This window comes from Cyprinodon variegatus, unplaced genomic scaffold (assembly GCF_000732505.1).
Source record: "Cyprinodon variegatus isolate N-32 unplaced genomic scaffold, C_variegatus-1.0 Scaffold1386, whole genome shotgun sequence".
In the NCBI taxonomy this organism is placed as follows: domain Eukaryota; kingdom Metazoa; phylum Chordata; class Actinopteri; order Cyprinodontiformes; family Cyprinodontidae; genus Cyprinodon; species Cyprinodon variegatus.
Genome location: NW_015151839.1, coordinates 78633 through 99577, shown reverse-complemented (window position 1 = coordinate 99577; position 20945 = coordinate 78633). Strand labels below are relative to the sequence as shown.

The following is a 20945-nucleotide window of genomic DNA, read 5'->3' as shown; positions in this document are numbered from 1 at the left end:
GCCTTTCAGAATCTATAACGCAGGGGCGTTATTATTTTTCAGTGAATGAGGTTTTAATAGGCCTAGGTAGAGTACAACTTTTCTACTTCTGTTATTTGCTGTTGTTTCTCAAATAAAATGCATGATGATATTGCAGCTTTCATTGATTTATTTCAAATTTGAAACATTGTCTAGCCTGTAAGGTAAAAGAAAAAGAAAAAAAAAAGAACCAATTAATCGAAGCTTATCATGGTGTATTCTTGGGTATCGAAAATAATCGAAATGTTGGGTCAGGAAATCGAGACTGAATCGAATCGCCATGATGGGTGTGATTAACACGCCTAGTCAGAAGCCAAAGGTTTTTCCCTTTACTGGCTTCTCCCTGCTGCACTCACCCCCCTGACACCATCCATGCTCACATAAACACATGAACCCATTAATCCTCCTGTAAATATGGTTGATATGGTATTTTTGCAATACTCATAGCATGAGAATATATACAGTAATAGTGATTTTCTGCATAAACACATTTTTAAATAAATTCCTGCACAGTTCTGCACATAACAACTACTAGCTTTTTTGCTTGATTTTTCTTTTCTTTTCTTTTTTTACATTCAGTCGTGCTGCTTGTAAAGCAGTATTGCATTTAGAGCTGTCGGAAATGTGTTACACAAATAAAACTGACCTTGTCCAAGTTTGGTTGTAATGTAAAGTGCAAGAGGTTTGAATACTTTTTAAGGCAACACAGCAATATTTTAAAATTTTTTGAATACACTGCTGGCCATTCAAAGGTATGCAGATAACTGTTATTTTTGTTTTTTTGAGTAATTCATGAAATTAAATAGTGTACCTCTATCTTATAAGTCTGGTCGTGCCTGACCGTCTCTCCGCTCTTCAGCGTCTTGGTGAAGGTAAACTCTGTGGTGGGTGTTTCTTCCCTTCCTTGATGTGATTCATCTAGTCCTTCACCCTCAACCTCCTCCCTTTCTCTTTCTCCACCCACAGACTGATCCGGCTCCACCTCGACCCTTCCCGTCGAGTCTCCCTCAGAATCCTCCACCGGCTTCTTTTTCTTCTTCTTTTTCTGTTTCTTCTGGGAGTCCGCATGAGCTTTTCTCTGACGGTATTCAGCCAACTGCGGGGTGAAGAAGAAGGATATACAGAGTTAAATTCAGAAGGGACATGAAAGAAGAAAGAAATGTAAAACATTTTCTCAGCATTTCAACAAATCTTTTTTTCCCATACACTTCCCTCTTTTATTCAGTAGCATATCTGACCCATACTGTATGTTTGGCTCAGAATCACAGAGAATCTACCATAAAATGTCTCTAAGGGAGAATTAAAATAAGCAGACTTACTCTGAATCGATACAGTTTGGGGATATTTAATCGAAACATTTTATGGTCCAAATGGGCGTCCTCTCCTGCTACAAATAAGTCCTCCTTCCCTGTGTCCATATGACCTAACACCTGCCTCTTACTGCAGCAGGTGCTAATCCTGGCTAAAGGGATTGCTTTTTCAAACTACAGGGTGCTAATTATCTATGAAACCACACTCGTGATTTGAAAACTGAAAAGCTTTGAAATTTGGCGAATAAATAAATTTATTCCCGCAACCATCTGTTAACATTAAAACATTTATTAAAGAGGGAAAATATCTGTTCCCCATTTATAACCTGATAGAAAAATGTTTCTTAAAGAAGTCTTTTTACAATATTAAACCATGTGAAATTAAAACTTTTCCACAAAAATAAAAAAAATAACAAAAATCAGCTAGTCACAGGTTTGGACCATTCCTTTGTTTCTGTCTCAAGTTTAAGTAGATAAATTACTGCTGCACGGTGGCACTGGGGTAAACAGCTGCAGCTGGAAGGAGTTTGTGTGTACCATTGAAAACTATTTTTTATCATGGGCTGCGTCTTAACCTGTAGGTCTAAAAGGAAACAAAAAAATTGCTCTTAAAAAACGACCGTTGAAGGGCTGTGTCTATCATCAGTGGTCAATATATGATTCCAATCACTCACCTTTACCACACAGAAATGTAGAGAGAGTTGGAGCTAGCACGCAGATCAATGCAAGGAAATATAAGTGAACACTTTTTCACACAATGGTTACAGGAAAGTCCTGTAAAAATGGACTCAAGGCATACAAGCTTTCAAAAACTGAAAGCCTGGGGTGAAATATCTTGGGGTTAGTGAGAACTAAAATCGCAATCGAAATTTTGGTTAAAAATAATGACAATTTTGATTTTTGGCAAAATCTTTCAGCCCTAATTTAATAACCAGAATTAATCCGATTAATTGTTTAAGCCCTTGTAATATGACAAGAAAAAACTGCAGATATATTATTTGAATTTGACTCTCTAATTTGGAATAAAGCCCTGGATGTTTGAAAGCCATCTCTGAATGTTTTGTCCATGTCAATATTACAGACTGCTTTGCCAGGGAAGAACCAGCACCACTAATTTATATCAGTTACCAGTTTATTTTGCCTACTGCTAATCAAGCCTCTAGGTTAGTGACCTTATTCAGCTTTGGAAAACTTCCTCCCAGAGATGTGCTAAAGCAAAACCTTCCACATGAAGGCGGCTTCATCTCTGCTGCTCCTGTTACTGTAAGGACAGACATTCAGCTAGAACCTATCCACCTTAGATTTGCCCGGCTGACCTACATAATCTAGTAATAAAATACAAGTATCATCCATTTACATCATTTGAAAAACAACAAATGAATCAATAATTAACTTTCAATAGTTGTTTTAAAGTAGATAACCAAAAACTTTTAAGACTTCTGTGCTGGGGGAAAAATAATTGGTATTATGATATAATTAAACTTATGTCTGTCCTGTTTTTTTCTCAGTTTCTCAAAAAGCAGATTGCTTTCTTTGGATCGCCATCAGGGATATTATGATACTGGTTTCACAGTCTGGGAGGGCATAAGGCTGTTTTCCACCATTAGAGCTAAACATTAGAAAATGAGAACATGAGCAGCACAGCCAGCAGGTGCCCAGACAGACTGGATGTCCAATCGTCTGTCTGTAAAATGGCCCTGCTCCACATGACAGACTGCAGACATGCACCTTTGGAGGCAGGTGCACCTCCAGTGCTATTGTTGCTTCTTTCGAGGACAGATGGTTAATGGCGACCAAAGCCCCAACATCTACCAATTATATTGACAGCATTGGCTTGCACTACTGAAAAAATATGTGGAACCTGAAGGTAATTTAAGTTAGAACGAGATGCAGGGAGCAGATTTTTAAGCTAATTAATGAAAAAAACAAAAAAACAAAAAACATCTGGTTCTTTCCTTTCAGCTACTAAAAAAAAATATGTTTTTGTTATTAGGATGGAACAAATAGAAGTAAATACAAAAAATATTTACAGTATTGTGACAGCGAGCTAATCCATTAATGTAAGGAACAAAAAACAAAAAAAAACAGCAATTGATTATTTGAAACTGGCTTTCATGAGAAGGAAAATCTTCATGGGGAACAAGTCATGAATGAAAATTGCAGCTTTAAAAAATCATTTTCAAAGAAAACAATTTTTTCATGCTAAACTCTTGGGATTTCATAGTAGGTCACTGACAGTAAGGTGTCATAGTAGTTATGGGTAAGAGAAAATAGCTGGAGATATGGAAAATAGCTTAAAAAATTATTTTATATAAATGATTTTAACATTTTGAACTGACAACAAAACTTTGAAAGGCTGTTTTTACTTTTACCTGGTTGAAACCAAATAACCAAAATGTTCTCTGGCTGATGTTTGGAGAGTCATATGCGGAAAAATCAGATTGTTTGTCCAGTTCTCAAATATATTACTGCTTCTGTTGGTCTGTAAACTTATCGAGAAGCACTGTGCTACGAGTTTGGTATAAATCAGAAGTTAAGAACATTTAATTCTGATACAGGAAATCTCTGGTTGAATTTTTATCCTTCATTTTTTGTGTTGAATTCAAAACAATTTTTAAATGATCAGCATTTGCAGTAGTTGATTAAAACCTGTTCAAACCCTAATTTGATATGATTTATTAAATAAAAACTAACTGATTAAACCTAAACAAAAAAAGAAAAGAAGAGCAGAAAAGCTTTATAGGCCAGCGAAGAGAAAGAAAAGTGAGATTTCACTCTTGTGTCCTCACATAATCCTAGTTTAACTATATTTAACCTTGAACAAGAACATAAATTACTAAAGGGAGTAAAAGACTGAGTGAAACATCAGGATGAATAGAATATCATTCACTTAGTCCTTCAATAATACATATAACCACTTTAGGGTATCATCTCAGGTGTTTTGGCAACTTTAATATACCATGGCGATTAACTTTACATTAATATGTTAATCCATTATCTTCATATTACCAAAAAACTGGACACTGAAGTCAAAAAATCATAGAAAGGACAAGAAATTCCTCACCTCATGAAATTGGTCCGATTTATTGAGGGAGGTCTGTGGCTTTATCTGGCCAGAGCCTAAAATATACTGCAATCTTTTTTTTATTCTTATCTTTTAATCACTTGGCATACAGTTTGGACAGCAAAAGCATTTAATTGTTCAGTAAAACATGTTGCTTTTACAGATAAATAGAGCATATTGATTTAATTTCATCCTCTTAGTAGTCTCAGTATGAGCTGAAATATAAAAACCTAAAAGCGTCAGGTAACATGTTGAGCCATCGGTAAAATCTCAGCTAAATGTACTTGACTACTCAAACTAAGACAAGTGATTTCTGTAGTCCCACAGCAGCCGCTGAAACCACTGTGAAAGCATGCAGTGTTTGATGATGCGGTAAAAAAAAGGTCAGAGGCTGACCCAACAGAGCTGATGGTGGGAGACGTGGTCATATTCCCACCTACTGTTCACAGCTTAAAAAGCTCAAAGTGCTCCTGATCTGAGCCTCCGCAGCTCTTCACGTGACCCGCCCTCATCCACATATACCTACTTATCTGCACTGTAACAGGAGCTTTATTTTTCTATAACCTAAAAAAACGAAAGCTTAACTGAGCCAAAATGACAAGAAAGAAGCAACCTTGGATTCTGACTTGATAGGAGTAACACATGAGGAGCAACAAAGCTGCCAGCAGGAATCACCCGGAGTTTTGCCTTTTGCTGAGCTGCTTAGCACTGCATGCTGTCCTATTTGGCATGGCTGCTGGCAGAGCATATGGAGACTTGAAGCCTTGGTGGCTGCACCACCATCTGGGTAAACAGAAACTACGTAGGTGTATCACCATCTGCTGTCTGAAAGCATGTATAGGTCTTTCCTGCATATTGGAGTCTCATAGTGGCTAAAAAACAAAGGTTATAAAGAGCGGCCTTTTTGAATTATTTACCGATGGCGAAAGCAACTATACGAACTAATGATTTTAAAATTTGCATTTTCTTATGAGGAAAGTGACTGCTACATTAACAGTAATGAGTTTTGAACAGAGCATTCAAGTTTTCACACAAATACACATCCACAATTAAATCAACTTTTTTCAATGGTTGAAAAAAAAAAAGAGTAAACTACAGTAAACTAGATATTGCAAGAACATAAACTAGATTTTCCTTTTTTATCTTCAAAATTTAAATATTTTCAGGTTGTTTTTTTATTGTGTAAAAGAACTCAAACTCTTTATCAATACATTTACAAAAATATATTTATACATCTCTTAAAATGGGTCGTTTACGCTTTAATTTCTGCTGTATTAGGTTCAACAGCCATTAAGAAAGAAAATGAAATAGTCTTTGCTGACAGCAATATTTACATTATGCATCAGGTTTTCTAAATAATAACAGCAGTTATAGTTTTTTGCTAAATACATTTCATGTCAGTTATATCTCAGTTAGATTCAAGTCAAATTGTCAACGCAGTGTGTATTGTAGGACATTATTGGCATTTTTGTGTGCTTCTGCAGCAGTCCTGACTCAGTGCACAGCAATGGGGCCTGTATGTCATGTGGTGGTCAAACTATGTTCAGTCCACAAACATATCAGTGCTGAAAGCCTTTATCCTCACCAGCATCTTCCTGTCAACAAAAACATAAACTACCTTCTTCACATCTGATTCCTCATCTGTGCAGCAGAAGTTTTCACATCGGCACAAATAAGACGAATAAAAATGGGAGGAAATGCTAACCTATAGTAACAATTTGGCTTGACATTCACACTTGTTTAGTGCTGAAACAATATGGCTATATTGTCTTATACCTTTTGTTAATAAAGTGTTTCTATGATGAACTACATTCCCAGGAACACAGAGTAATAAACTCTAATTGCTTTAATAAAACCAAACTGACATGAGGAATTAGTGGTAATAGCAGAAAAACAGTTCTCCTTAAATACAGCTTTGTGCAATATATGTGTGCAAAAAAGCATTGTTTACATTTTTTTTTTTTTATTGAATTGTACCGGGACTCTGGGAAGAAGAGGGATAAATAACCTGCACAAATCTGATCGAGGCTGCAACTAAAGAAGTTTTCCTACAAACAGAGAGAAATACAGAAATGTCTTCACATAAGGAACCAAACTAGAAAGATCAATGATCCACTCAACAGGGAGCCAGCCCTACAGGTCACATACTATGATGTTATGAATTTCTACACGACTAGCTCACTCGCATTCCATACAAACGTCCTAGATTTATATTATTACACCTTGTAGGTGTATTATACTTTATTTCTTCACCTTACACTTTTATTTTTGCTCTGTATTTTAGTAAACAACCTGCTTTTTGTATATTTATTAGGGGTATAACTAATGACTATCTTGCTAATTGATTAATCTTTTTGATTAATAATCAAAGAGAAAAAGGTTCCTTAAAGAATATTATTTTTTTGACCGACAAAAAAGTTTTTTTTATCTTGAATGCTAAATGTTTATATGTACGTTTTTAACATTTTGGTATAACAACTGCTCTAAGTGCTCAATCAACTAAAGGCAGAATTTAGTTCAATAATCAATTAAGCTTTCTTAGTTAAGCTTTTTGGGAAGCCCCTTATTCCATTAGTCTCAATTTGCCTCAATATTTACCATATCAAAACCCTATGATTGAAGGTACGATGTTGCACATGTGTGCAATGAGTAAACAAATAAGAGCCACAGACAGATGTTAAGTCTGCAGGAGAAACGATGAAGCTGAAATCAGCAAAATTCAATGGAGGTGAGAAAAGAGAAAAGAAACACAGGTCCGAGATCAAGAGGGATAAAGCTCAACAAACTATTGGATGCAAAATAGGATGAGACAAGAGAAGTACTCAGAAAACCACATGAATGTTAGAGTTCACTGAAATAAGCAGAAGGAAGAAGCTGCCAGGCTGGCCTTACTGATACTTTTCATAGCAATGTTATTCCTGGGCCCTTAGTTAAAGTGAGGGAGAGGTTTATGGTACATAATGTCCATTATAGCCCATTTATCAAGTTCGCTTTTGGTAATATAAGCAGCCAGCAGAGAGAGCTTAACATTGTTTATCTGCTGATTGTTTTTTAGTTGCATTTTTCAGTCATGGTACATGACTAGGCCGCTTAGTAGAGATTGGCTGTTTAATCGGCTGGACGACATTTTGGTTTGATGTAAAAGGTTTGCCTTGTGATCATGTGCAGTAGATGCATTGCCACCCCCCTCTATTTTAAATAAATTGTTAGTGTTTTCTTCAATCTGTTAGAATAGGTTTCTTTTTTGGTTAAATTAAGACCTGTTTAAAATGTGTTGTCAATAAGTCACTTTTTATTATATAAATGGAGAAAGGAAAAAGCCATTTCTTCTACAAGCATTGGCCCAAAAATATCGGCAGCACATATCAGGAATCAGTTATAATTATGTCAAAATGATCAGTATCGACCTTAAAAATCTTGTATTGTTCGATCTCAACACCATAGTCATATACTCCTGCTTGGATCGAACCTCAATAAAGTTGTTTAAGCTTTTAGATTTTTAACAAAGCAAGCTAGGAAAACAGGCGCTGTGTTTTGGCCCTCTAAAGTTCATGACCAACATGTTAAAACATTGGAAATGTACAGGAGGATTCCTCTGCATCCTCACCTGGACTCACTGAGACTTTTTATATGAGAAAGAAAACTGGTAATTTTGAAATGTTTCAGCTGAAAATTTATGTTTTATCACTAACCGGGTCCTGCTCCCATAAAATCCTTTTCATACCCCCTTAAAACTTTCCATAATTTGCCACTTTTCAGAACTGTGATGCATCTTCTGGTGATTAAGTGATAGACCATCAAAAAAAGTGCAGATTTGTAGTGTGGGAGAAAATTAGAGCCTTTTTTTTTTTTACATATGTTTTTTTCTTTTTTTTTGCTATATATTTTTCCTATCTGTGTATTCATCCTGCTTACTCAGTACATTACAGAAGATCTTTTGTTGTCACAACTCTGAGTGTTCTGGACATATTTCTAACGGCACATTTACCGACTGGTTCCTGTCCCTGTTTTTAAGAAAACTAAACATAAAAGTTGCTCAAATTCAGTCAAATCAGATGTAAACTGTCTCCAAATAAAAATCTAAAATCAGTTGTTTTTGTGTCCTGATTTTAATTAGGCCATTAGAAAACATTACCGTAATTTAATTCAAACCATTATAGCTTTGATTGCAGTATTTTTACCAGTTTTAAGTCTTTTCACCATCTAACATTTTTGTTTTAGGTTTTCCTGTATTCCCCATCAGCTCTAGCCACTCTCCCTATCCATGCTCAGAAAAAAAACATTCCCATAGCATGGTGCTGCCACCACCATGTTTGATCATGGAAAGCTGTGTTTTGGGACATGCATTATTTCTTCTTCACAATGATTCACTACCTGAGGCCATCATGATTTGAAAACTATCAGACGCTGTAGGTTAACTAAAGTAAGTACATAGCATCTGAGTTCTTTCTGATCAATACCATTTGAAGCAACACAGAATGGCTAAACACAGGTTTAAGTATTTTGGAATTGTGCCACTAAATCATAAAAGTAAAAGAGTCAACTGAGCCAATTAATCGGCTACGTAATCTGTGCCAGTTATAGTCTGGTTGTTACACAGAGACAGGCAGGATGCATCCAGCTGACTGATTAGGGCCTAAGTTAAGAAGATCAGCTGTCCTAAAAGCAGCAAGAGTACCGGACAGAGAAATTGACCTTTTAGACCAACTGGAAGCCTAAGAAAGATTATTGCAAAGTAAAGATGATCGACCAAAATGACCTTAGTCTTATGAAGGTCTTACCTTCAATTTTAATGTGGTTATTTCATGGGATCGTTGAATGGATGTTTGAACAGATCATAAAGGATCTTTATTAATAAAAGAACAAAGATACTAAAGCAAATGACGTTAAAAGCTTATTTTTCACAGATATTAAGGAAATAAACCCAGCTCATATATCACCATAATGGCATAATACTTGTCAATATGTTTAGTTCTGAAGTGAAACAAAAAATAAAACACAGCATTCTTCCAACCTTGAACAACTCTATGGCAACAGCAGCCCACAATTTCCAGTTTCCTCTTGTCTGGAGTGACTCAACAAATTCTCATCGTTTGCTTGATTCAAAACATTCATCATTGCCAAATTCAATTGTTAAAGAGAGAAAAGCAAGAGCGTAAGTTTTATCTTCAAATTCACATTCAGATATATTCCTGCATGAGTTTCGAGACAAAGAAGCACATGCGTTGTTTACTTGAATTTCAAAGAAGGAATTTCCATAATTTTAGAATTGAAGCAGCTTTATCACACTTTTATCTAACCCTGCAAGGTCTGATCTAACAACCACACCAAAAAAAAAATACCCCCGTGATTTCTTTAGTGCATGTGAGGACATGGTGACATAGCACTGAGGAAAAATAAACAACAAAATAAAAAATACAGGCACTGCAGACTAGCCTACAGAACCAAGGGGCCTTTCATAACAAAAAAAAAAAAACAAGATGGAAAACCGAGGAGATTTTCTCTATAAATTCAGTTCACTTAAAAGCTCAAATATTAAATAAAATAAGAACTCTTGGATGCTCAAACCACATTGAAGATGTATAAGTCTTTCTGACAAAATTTACTATAATTTCCTTATCATGCACAGCACCAGATTTCCGAGCATCTCGACACTCAGATTGTCCACATATTTTTGCCTTGAAGAAAGCCACCAGGATTTCACACTAATTTGCACGTTTCAATTGCTCAACATGATCCAACTGATGGTATTCAAAAAAAATATTTAAATAATTCCTATAATAGCTAATATAACATAATATATAATATATAGCTAAAATAATAAAACATAATTCAATAATGATTACCGTACTAATTGTTTATTGTTATTTTGACTCTGATAGTTCAACCAAGGCAAACAAAAGAAAAGAAAAACAACAATAAAGTTTGTTTCTAAGTGCATTTTGCAGAATAATATACCCTTTTAAAGTTCTGTTGTAAACAAGAGTCTCAAGTAAATCAAGCTGCTATTAGCTGCTATCCGGTCAGTACTTTTTTATTTCTGTTTGTCTTCTCTGCTGCTCAAACAAACAGCTTCTGGTGGGATTAAACGAGACAAGCTTCTCATACCTTTAAAAAAAAGTACCACCTTAATAAAAGTGTTACAGCCTAGTTGAAGCCAGCTGACCTTCAGTGGGCAGCCACAAGTTTTATCAAGACCTAGACACAACAATCACAGCTTTATTTTCACACTAGAGGAACTGAGAACCAACTATGTTAAAATACTCAAATACAGCCATGTTATCATGGCTGTATTTGATGCTTCTGTGTAATATCACTTCTATCCATTAGTAAATGTGTAATACAGCTGGATCAAATTGTTCATTTAGTATCAACTGATCTACCAGTCTTGCTGGTCTTAAGAGATCTGATTCAGCCTTTATGGAGATATTTTGACAAACATGATACATGAGGATTAGTATTTTAAACATCATAGCCTGGGATTTCTTCAGCTGCTGTCATTTTTTTTTTTATTAAAAGAAGTTTTAAAAATACTATTCAAACCCATCCAGTTTAAGAAACAAACAATTATTTTTCAACTCTTTGTAATGTTTTATTCAATGGGCTACACTAAACACCATAGAGAGCCTCTCCTTGCATATTTATCTTAGTTAAACCATGCAGGGCATTTCTGGCAGGTAAAACAAGGCTTCATCTAACTAGGAGGGATATACCCTGTAAATCCTGTTACACCAGCATGTGACTGGCTCATCAGAAGCCTTTTATAAGCCCTAAAGAACGATGCAAAGGGTAAACTAATTATTTAACAGTGTAACTTGTTCAATTAAAGAAAAGAAACAGAAAGCATTTAATAAATAAAAAATGTCAGGTATGAGGCATGACAAAGGCAGCCTTGGCTAGCAGTAGCAGCAGCTAACCCCCTCCTTCCTCCCTCTCAGCTGTCAGACAGAGCAGGGCGCATGACAGCTGAGAAGGTGGTATGAAGAAGAGGAGGGGGGTCAAAACAGCTGACGAACAGAACCACGGAAAGACAAGTCCGTCCAGAACAATTTGCAGAACTTTGGAGCAGTAAGACATGTTCAGGACTTTTAAATCCCACCTTAGCTTTGCCGGCCTCTAGCTTCTTCTGTCTCTCCTCGTCCTCCATTCCTGCTGTCTCCGTGGCTGAAACAAGAAGAAAACTGCTTCATTCATAAGAAATATTCCAGCCGACAGCGAAGTCTCGCAGCGAAAAGCTGACTGTCTCCCTAAAGGCTTGGCTTGGAATCACAAGCTATCCCCTTGGTTGTAGTCCGCCGCCATATTTTCCACGTAAACATGAGACTCAACTGAAATGACGTCGAGTAGGTGCATTCATAGCCACGCCCATTGGAAATTTGCCGGACGCCCAGTATGGCAAGTGGTTTTGTCTTAGAATTTTTTTTACTGTGTTTTTTGTGAACGTTAAAGCTTCCCAAACTGATTGGCATCTTCTGATGAAGAGGCTGTCCAATCTTATCCATATATGGGTGCACACTGCTAGAGGCTAATAATATTTGTACCTGATTAGTAATCTGATTAGGGCAAGACTAAAGGGCCATTTCACATTTTTTTAAGAAGCTTGCCTGCACTCATTATTAGGGCCACTGAAAAAAAAAAGTTAACTGATTTTTAAATTTTATTTCAGTTTAACATGAAAAAAAAAGTCAGAATTCTGAGATTAAAGTCAGAATTCTGAGAAAAAAGTCAGAATTCTGACTTTTTTCCCATGTTAAACTGAAATAAAATTTAAAAATCAGTTAACTTTTTTTTTTTCAGTTGCCCTAATCCTCTTCCGTACATTATAGTGTTTGCAGCTTATACAGCATTTCACAAAATGCTGTTAATAGTTCAGCAATATTTTGCTAAAATTATAGTACTTAGGCTTCTGCAAAAATATGGAAGGTCGTACCATTTAGATATGGAGGGGTGTGACCATTCTTCCAGATTATTGGTTTGCACTGATCTGTTTTGCTGCTATGGGATTTTACTCTTAGGACCAAGAGGGTTAATATTTCATACAATTTTGTATTTCTTCTTTTCTTTCTTCTTGAGTTGAAAGACCAAATGACACCCAAATTTTGGGATTGTTGACTCGGCCAATTAAGATTCTTAATTAAAATGGCCTGGTATCTCAAAGGCTTAATGTGTTTTGTGCTCTAAAGCATTTTATATTGTCCACATACTTAACAGTGTGATCAATGTCGTGTTTCACATTTCTTTCTTTGTTCTAAACAAAATTCACAAAGAATATTTGCTATTTCCAAAAGAGGCACAAGCCACTGTTTAGGTTATGGAAGCAGTTGTTTTATCACACAGTTACAACATAGGTGGGCCTAAATAGATTTTTCTTTTGAAATCTTGAAATAAAGTATAAAAAAATAATTTGAGAAAAGAAACCCAACAAATTTTCTATTTATCTGGGTTAATATTTAAATGGGTTTGATGAATTGAAACATGTAAGAACTATAAAAAGTAAAAACTGCAGAAATCAAGGAGGATATTCCTTTTCATCTGGACTAACTACATCTATATATATATAAATTATAAATTACAGATAATTGGTGTGTATATGGCTTATTTAAGTAAATATGCACTGAGGTAACAGTTAATTCTTAAAACTCACCAATTGTTCACCCACTGTCATGTTCTAATTAGTTTGGAGGAAAAAAGAGAAAAAGCAACAATGACACTGTGCTATCATTAATAATATCAGGATTTAATCATTCTGTGATGAATCACATAATTAACAACAATGCAGTTTAATGATAAAAACATATCTGTCTGTGATGCTACAAATTTGACTGCAGTATTTGTAGAATAATTTAATCTGCCTGGTTTCTATGGTAATGGGGGGATAGGCTGTCAGAGCTGTCCCAGTTGAGCTTTTCTGTTCAGACATTGGTTGCTTTCTCTGTAAGCTGGATATAGACAACTCAGCCATTACCTCACATTTCACATAAAGACATATCAATAAACAACACTGAGCTCATTCCTAGGAAGCATCCTTCCCAACAGGCTGTGGGTAACATGAGACATTAGCTTCAGTTTCCACAACAGATGGGAGTGATAAAGGAGAAGACAATGAGAATTTTCTCAGACAGACTCCAAACTACATAGAAAATGCAGCTAAAATGTAAGAACTACCGGTAATAGGAACCCTTGAGAGTATGTCATTTTACATGGTGGTTATGTTAGCTAATATGAGCAGTAGGTAACCTAATGATGTATATAAAAAATATACACCGTTTTTCTACATTAAGAACATCAGGGCACTTAATCAAAACAAAATAAATGACCTTGACTACATTAGTTCTTACTGCTTTAGTGTCGAGACAAGCCAGAAGATGGTTAATACCAGTCAGTAGGACAATATATCACATATTTGCTTTTGATTTAATTTATATGCTTTATATCATTGCAGTCTCCAAACTTGCAAGAAGACCAATTTTTTTGTGAGTAAATTTAAAATTAGGAATACAATTTTGAGAAAACTCAGTCCATGGCCTCCTAAAAATATAACCTTTGATTACACATCTTTATTTCACTTCTGCTCCTTAATTCTGTTTTGAAACATACCTGCGGCGGCTGAAGAGGTAGCAGGAGAAGATGCTCTGCGCCTTCGGCCGACTGGCGCTGAACAGCTTATAGTCTGGCAGATCTTGAATTCCACCCATCGTCTTTTGGACATTTTTTATTGACGTGCTCCCACCTGGGAACACCTACTGCTTGAGCAGCAGCGTTTCATGACAAACCCCCAGCATCTGAAAGTTTCGGCACCTCCTCAATTATTCATTCTCTCTGGTTGTGTACTGTGTATTGCAGTTACCCAAGCAACTTTGCAGAGTGGATAACAACAAATAGATCAAGAAAGGAGATGATGTAATGTTAAAAACACCACTGCCCACAAATTCATACATGACCCAATTAATATTTGCTAAAAAAAAAAAAAAAAGGAAAAGAACTCTGAGAAAATGAAACTCTTCCTGCAAAAAGAAATAAACATTTAATGTAAACAAAGGCCAGTGTCAAATTTGCAGGTTTTATTTTACTTTATTTGATGGATAAACAACCAGCTACATGATTGCGATCTCAAGTTAAACCCTGACACTTAACTCTATTGCCAAAGCTCCGCCTACAGTTGTACTTCCCTTACATAGAATAACGCAGGTTTTACAAGCTGACAGCTGTTTTAATTTTCTTATTTAAAAGCTGTTTTTGCATAGTTAATAGAGAAACATTGTTTATCTACTGACTATCTGGGTAGATTTCAAGCTAATAAACCCACCTCAGTGTCACTAATGCATATAATTGTAGATATAGAAACTAAATAAGGGAATTTATTGACTTTAGGAACTTTTTTAAGTATTTATCAAAGAGAGCTAATTAAAAAGTAAAAGATACATTAACATAAATGAATAACAGAGGAATATTAACAACATGTTACTTGAATAATTGGTAACATCATGTCAAGATCAATTATTTAAACTTTGATTTATTAAGGGTTACTTGTGGTGTTCAACAAGGCTCTGTGTTTAGTCCTAGATATTTTATCTTAATGTTATCATATATTATATCACATTCAATTGAAGAAAGAGTTTCTGATTCATTGTATTTGCTATTTACTATTTATAGTAAAGGTTTAGAACAGCTTTCAAGTACAGTGCAAAGGAAACTACTTTTATGAGACATTTAATGCATTAAATTAAAGGTTCTTGATAAAAAAGCAATATTTGGAATATTTAGTATCAGGCAAACTAAAATAATTTCACTCTTACAATTGATCAGAGCATTTTGATACTATGAATGTTGGTGGAAGCCTCTTATAAACATTGGTAAATGTGAAATGTAAAGAAAGAATATATTTTTTATGTCCTTATTGGGAGCATAAATGGTGTATATATAAGTAAAGTGGTCACTAAGATCGTGCTGAGTTAAATGCATTCAAATTAATAAACTAGCTTAAAAAAAACTTTGTATGAATTATGAATATTTGAAATTACCATTAATCTTACAGTAAAAAATAATAATTCTTTAGGGATTCAGCAGAACTTATATAGCATGGATGAGGCAAAAATCTTTACGATTTCCATCAAAACTGTATTTGGAAAATGCTTTTGAATTAAATAAGCAAAGTGGGAGCTTAGAGCAAAGACCAGTGTAATTGTTTTATGTTGTCTCTTTTCCATAAAAATTAGAAAAATATACAATGTCCTTGTTTCTATTAGTTTTCTGTCTCCTTGGTAACCACACATTTGTGTTTAAATGAAAAAACAAGACTAGATCCAATATATGTCAGGCAACAAAAAAGAAAATAGCTTTAGTTTTGGCTCCCTTTTATTTTCTCAACGAGAAGTGGAACATGTGAAGACAGCTGCTATCTAAGCTTCAGCTTTATATCAAAACTGGATTTAATAAACAGGACTGATATTTACTTCCAGGGGAAACAGGTTTTGATCACATTTGTAGAAATAAAGGACATTGTATGAGCTGCTCAAAACAGCAAAAAAAAAAAAAAAAATACACTTTTCCATTTTGGCTTTGCAGAGGAGACTGCGACTGAAACAGTGGTCACTTTAGCATCAGAGCAGCAGAGTGAAAGCATGATAAGGCTATCTCTTACTCGGCTGTAAAATATTCATAAGTGCTGGGACTCATCAGTAAGAGAGGCAGTCCAGTCAATAGGTTTTTCAGCTGCAGGCTTCAACACAAAGCTTCTTCGTGTGGCTAAAATGAACTGAGCTAGTTATATCAAATATGATGGCTTTATTTTCCCTTGTCTGGGATCACAGTATGATGTAATATAAAAAAAAAATCTCAAAATGTGTATTAAGAAATATTTAGCAGAAATATGTGCAATGAAAATTCAGATTAATGTTACAAACTGGCTTTTACACATATGATGGGGTTTCAAAAAATAGACTGGGAGAGAGATTTTAGGTTGATGTATAAATAACACAGAAAAAGTGGCAAAGATTGGTAATATAACTATAATAAGATAATAAGTATGAGTACCCAGGTTTTCAAAAAATTTAATTTTTAAAAACTTGTTATTCAATTAAATTTAGATAAAAACAAAATGGAAAATAATCTTTGAATTCTATAACCTAATAACCTTTATTGATAGCTCCACATGACATCAACAGACCCAATGCTCTTTAGAGCATCACTACAGAGTGCTTGATTTGCAGACATGTGATTTAGCATACCATTCCTAAAGTCACTGTTCAGTTCAGTTCAGTTTATTTATATAGTGCCAATTCACAACACATGCCATGTGTCACGGAGTGTATACAAAGTGTATAAAGTGATCAGAACTCTTTAATATAGAGAGGACTTTATGCGGTAGTTGTTTTGATGACTAAAGGGTTATTTTTCAGTCTTTGCTAAACATATGTTTGTGGTTTAATGCTTGAACTGCTAGGTTGGGCTTTAATCGTTATCTCTCTCTTCACCAAATGAGTGCATCCTTTGTGCCTTGGGAAAGTTCTCTTTGTAGTTTAATGAGGCCTCAGGACAATCATGGTATCATTGCTGAGCCTTTACATGATTTACTATCACTGTACACATAGATAATTACTAATATGTATTTAATTTTTTTTTTTTTTTTTTACCTAATAATACTTTTGTTGTTGTTTTTTGTATTAATTACTGTAAGCTTTTTGGGAGGTCCCTTATTCTCTTAGTCTCATTATGCTTTGTTACAAGTAATATAAAAGTAAGAAGGATGCACAACATACAATTAGTTTTGTTTGTGTGGACTCTATGTTTTTGAAATAGTTGGATATGAACTGAAGTTGGTTAATGATCATGTCATCATATAAATCTTAAAACTGAACGTTAACAGGATCTGGGTTATAAATGTTAAAGTAATATTGATTTAAGCCTTTTATCTAAAGAAACAAATGATTCCCTTTCACAGTTAGCCCCATCTTGTTGGGATGTTTTATTTTATTGAATTTATTTGTTTTTTGTTGTCCCTCCCTTTGTCCAATTATTAAAAATCCCTTGCTGCCACCTGCTGGCAGAAAAAAATGAACTTAGAGCTCCAAGACGCTAGGCGGCATAGTTCTGACGATTGCCTTTAAAATTCAAAATCTCGCGTGATTTCCTACAAGTTTTCCCTTCCGCTTTGCTGTTCAAAAGCAAAAGTAAATTGAGCGTACTCGGAAAAATAACAAAACAAAATATGGTATGTTTGTTATAAATTTTAACAATAAAAACTTCGCTTTTATTTATTTATTATGTAATTTTTAAATCGAACATTTTACATAGACTTTAGGGTTTAAATAGGCAAGCGGCTAAAGAAAGTCGTGCTAATAATAAACCTACAGTTTTGGTTTCAGTTGAACTTTTAACTCCACCGGTTACTATGATCCTCTTAGCTGGAAATCTGAATGAATAATTCCCTTGCTTGATTTGTCTTATCAATTTTGAGATTTGTTTTCTTAGAACAGTTTTAATTCTCAGGGAAATCTTTTTTTAATTAGTCATTTGTAATATTTTAAATTCAGTTTGAGGTTATGTGTATTAATGTGGAAAAATTATGATGTGATGGGTGGAAAATACTTGTAAAGTACATGTTGCAATCAATTATTCTTGTATACATAATTATGTCAGATCCAGGTAAATTAAAAAGAATGGACTTTAATAGGTTGGTTGTGATCAGTGAGAATTAAATTTGATGATTCGGTCAAAATGTTCTTTTCTCACAACTTACTAGTCTTTACTAAGTTCTTTTTTTAATTTATAGAAAAATAAATGGGGATAATATATCTTTGTTTTTTTTTTCTTCAACAGATCTCCAGTCTTCCTTAGGAAAAATGGCAGCTGTTTCTGGGCTAAGAACCCTTATTAGTGTTCGTCATTCAGTCATTTGTCAGAGCTTTAGGCTTGCTCCTCTACAGCTGACCTTAACCCGCCTCTCCTGGCGGCAATATAGCGACAGCAATGGACAACAGCTGCAGTCTAACACAGAGAACAAATCTCTGCTCGAGAACCTAAATCTCCTGGGAGTGGATGTAAAGATGGCACGTCAACGTCAGCCAGGCGTGCTACGTAAGACCTTCACCAACGAGTTGGGTCTCGCCAAGTTCCTGCAAGGAAAAGGTGCCAGCCGCAACGTAATCGCCAGCATCGTGTCCCGTTATCCCCGCGCCATAACCCGTTCTGCTGATCACTTGGAGCAGCGCTGGCAGCTGTGGAGGAACGTTTTTAACACGGACGCTGAGATTGTGAACATCCTTGACCGCTCGCCAGAGTCTTTCTTCCGTTCTAGTGACAACGAGAACCTGAAAAAGAACATCGATTTTTTGATCTCGCTGGGATTAAACTCCAAAGACCTTCATCGGCTGCTGACCACAGCACCTCGGACTTTCTCCAACAGCCTGGAGCTCAACAAGCAGATGGTGGAGCTTCTAGAGGACATCTGTCTGGAGCTAGGTGGAAAGAATCCAGAACAGTTTGCTAAAAGTGTAATATCTAAAAACCTCTATATCCTCATCAGAAGTACTAAAAGAGTAAAAACCAACATTGATAATCTGAAGACTTCGCTTAAATTAAGTGATGCAGAACTTCTTGCCCTGCTTCAGGGCCATGGGGCAGACATTTTGGACCTCTCCAATGAGTATCTGAAGAAAAACGTGAACAACCTTGAGCAGAAGATGTCTTCACTGGGCTGTAAGAAAAATGACATAAAGAAACTGATAATAAACTATCCCATGATTCTCTACATTGGGCCGTCCACTCTGAACCCCAAACTGGACTGCCTCCTTAAAGGAGGCATAACAATAAAGCAAATATTGGAGAAGCCCAAAGTCCTGGATTACAGCACACAGAACATTACAGAGCGACTGAAAGAGCTGCAGAGGGTTGGATATGATTTTGAGAAAAACGGGATCCATATCCTGGACACTAGCAAGAAGCGCTTTGTGGCAAAAATAGAAAAACTTTCATCCTTGCCTGAGGATTGAATGCAGCAGTTTTTACTTTGTTGAAAAATATTTCTGGATGAAGCCTTCCTTTGTATACCTGGTTATGACTCATTCTTAATTCATTGCAGTAGCATAAATAGAAATTTTGGAGAATTCAATTTCAGTGTATTTTATTTGTAAAAAAAAAAATAAATGACTGAATTTATATATTTTTTTACAAAATCACATGTTGCAAAACTTATAGTATCATTAAAATAAATGTAACCAAATCAATGTATAGTTTGTTTTAAATTGAATAAAATCGAGTGTTGCTTTTGATTAACAAACCATTACCTACTGATTTCCTGGAGTTAAAATATGGTTTGACACAAATACAAATTTTGTTAGCCCCTGACCAAAAATTCATATTTATTCCAACACATGATGGTTAAAAATTTTAGGAAAAGCTATGCTAATTTTCAGCACAGCAAAAAGTAGCATCTTAGGGTCTCCATGACAACCTTTAGATAGCATCCACAGGCCTAAGTTTCTTTTTTTTTTTGGCAGGCATAAAAAAAAAAGGAAAGATTGGTAGTAAGTAAAAATTTAGGCATTAACTGAAATTATGCTTTGGTCAGATTAAATTAACATTTGAAGTGAAACAAATGATACATTTGTGTAAAACTGTTTAGGATGGAGAATCCTTGATACTATGGCACAGTGTCTCCTCTGCAGGCCCTTGGGATATTCTGAGAGTGCGTAGTATCGTGAACCAAGACGTTTTAGAGTGAAATTTGATGGCCTCTGTTAGAAAAGGGTGTGTAAACTAATACTAGTCTGAATGAGAGATTATAATCTCATTTAGACCTCATAAAAGGAGGGGGGTAGCAGTACTGCTGCCAAATTGTTGCCCTCCTATGACCTCCTCCATGTGTCTGGTATCTCCTCAATGCTCTGCACTTAGACAGCCTTGTTCCCACATTGTCATCTTAGATGAATTGGACAATTTGAGCATCCTCAGTGGGCTGTAGCCACTGCAACCATAGACATTATATACATGGAAGCCTCATCGGACAGGGTCTGCCTATTCTGCAGATGAATCAGAGCGTCCACCATGTTGAATGTGGCAAATCTGCTGATAGACACAGACACCTAAACAGTATCAGAAGCAATTAGATCTCAGAATATACTTTATATTGGTAATATTTTTTATATAACCTTTTTAATAATATTTGTAATATTCCAAGATTATTTTTGTATCCCTTTAGCTTCATTCTCCTGACTTTATTCTTGGTAAGAATAACAATAATTAGAAGAATCTAACCTGGAAGTGCCTATTTCACCCCACTGGCACTAGAGATTTTAATGGAAAAAAAAGGAGAATGTTTTTTAAAAGAAAGAGAAACAGCCCTACAGCTGCAAAGTAGAGGAGATTTGTAGGTTTATATGAAGTTTTTTTTTTTTTTTTGACATGTGGCAAAACAAGGATCCAGCAATACATTGTTACGTCAACACAGATAAAAGCTGCATCCATTCAAGATACTGAATTGATTTCAATAATTGTGAGTTGTTTTTTTTTTCTTTTTACGTCAGTGGTTTATCCATGTGTATCTGTTTAAATGT

At 35.3% G+C, this 20945-nt stretch overlaps 2 protein-coding genes across 3 annotated transcripts in view; one reads left to right on the top strand and one right to left on the bottom strand.

The window, feature by feature from the left end:
- Positions 1–11694, bottom strand: part of LOC107103159 (A-kinase anchor protein 9-like) — an 83426-nt gene extending 71732 nt beyond the window's left edge. The window contains exons 1-2 of the mRNA XM_015402706.1: positions 11492–11694; positions 830–1114 (exon numbers count right to left, since the gene is read on the bottom strand). Of these exons, the coding sequence (XP_015258192.1) occupies positions 830–1114; positions 11492–11539 (333 nt within the window). The 5' untranslated portion in view covers positions 11540–11694. The remainder of the gene's footprint in view (positions 1–829; positions 1115–11491) is intronic.
- mterf1 (mitochondrial transcription termination factor 1) lies at positions 11649–19508 on the top strand. Of its 2 annotated transcripts, none has more exons than XM_015402709.1 (2): positions 11649–11782; positions 18211–19508. In XM_015402709.1, exon 2 carries the CDS (start codon positions 18234–18236, stop codon positions 19380–19382), a length of 1149 nt encoding a protein of 382 aa, XP_015258195.1. In that variant the 5' UTR covers positions 11649–11782; positions 18211–18233; the 3' UTR covers positions 19383–19508. The 2 variants fall into 2 exon arrangements, with proteins under 2 accessions (XP_015258195.1, XP_015258194.1); XM_015402708.1 differs by lacking the exon at positions 11649–11782 and adding an exon at positions 17528–17602.
- Positions 19509–20945: the final 1437 nt, after the last annotated feature.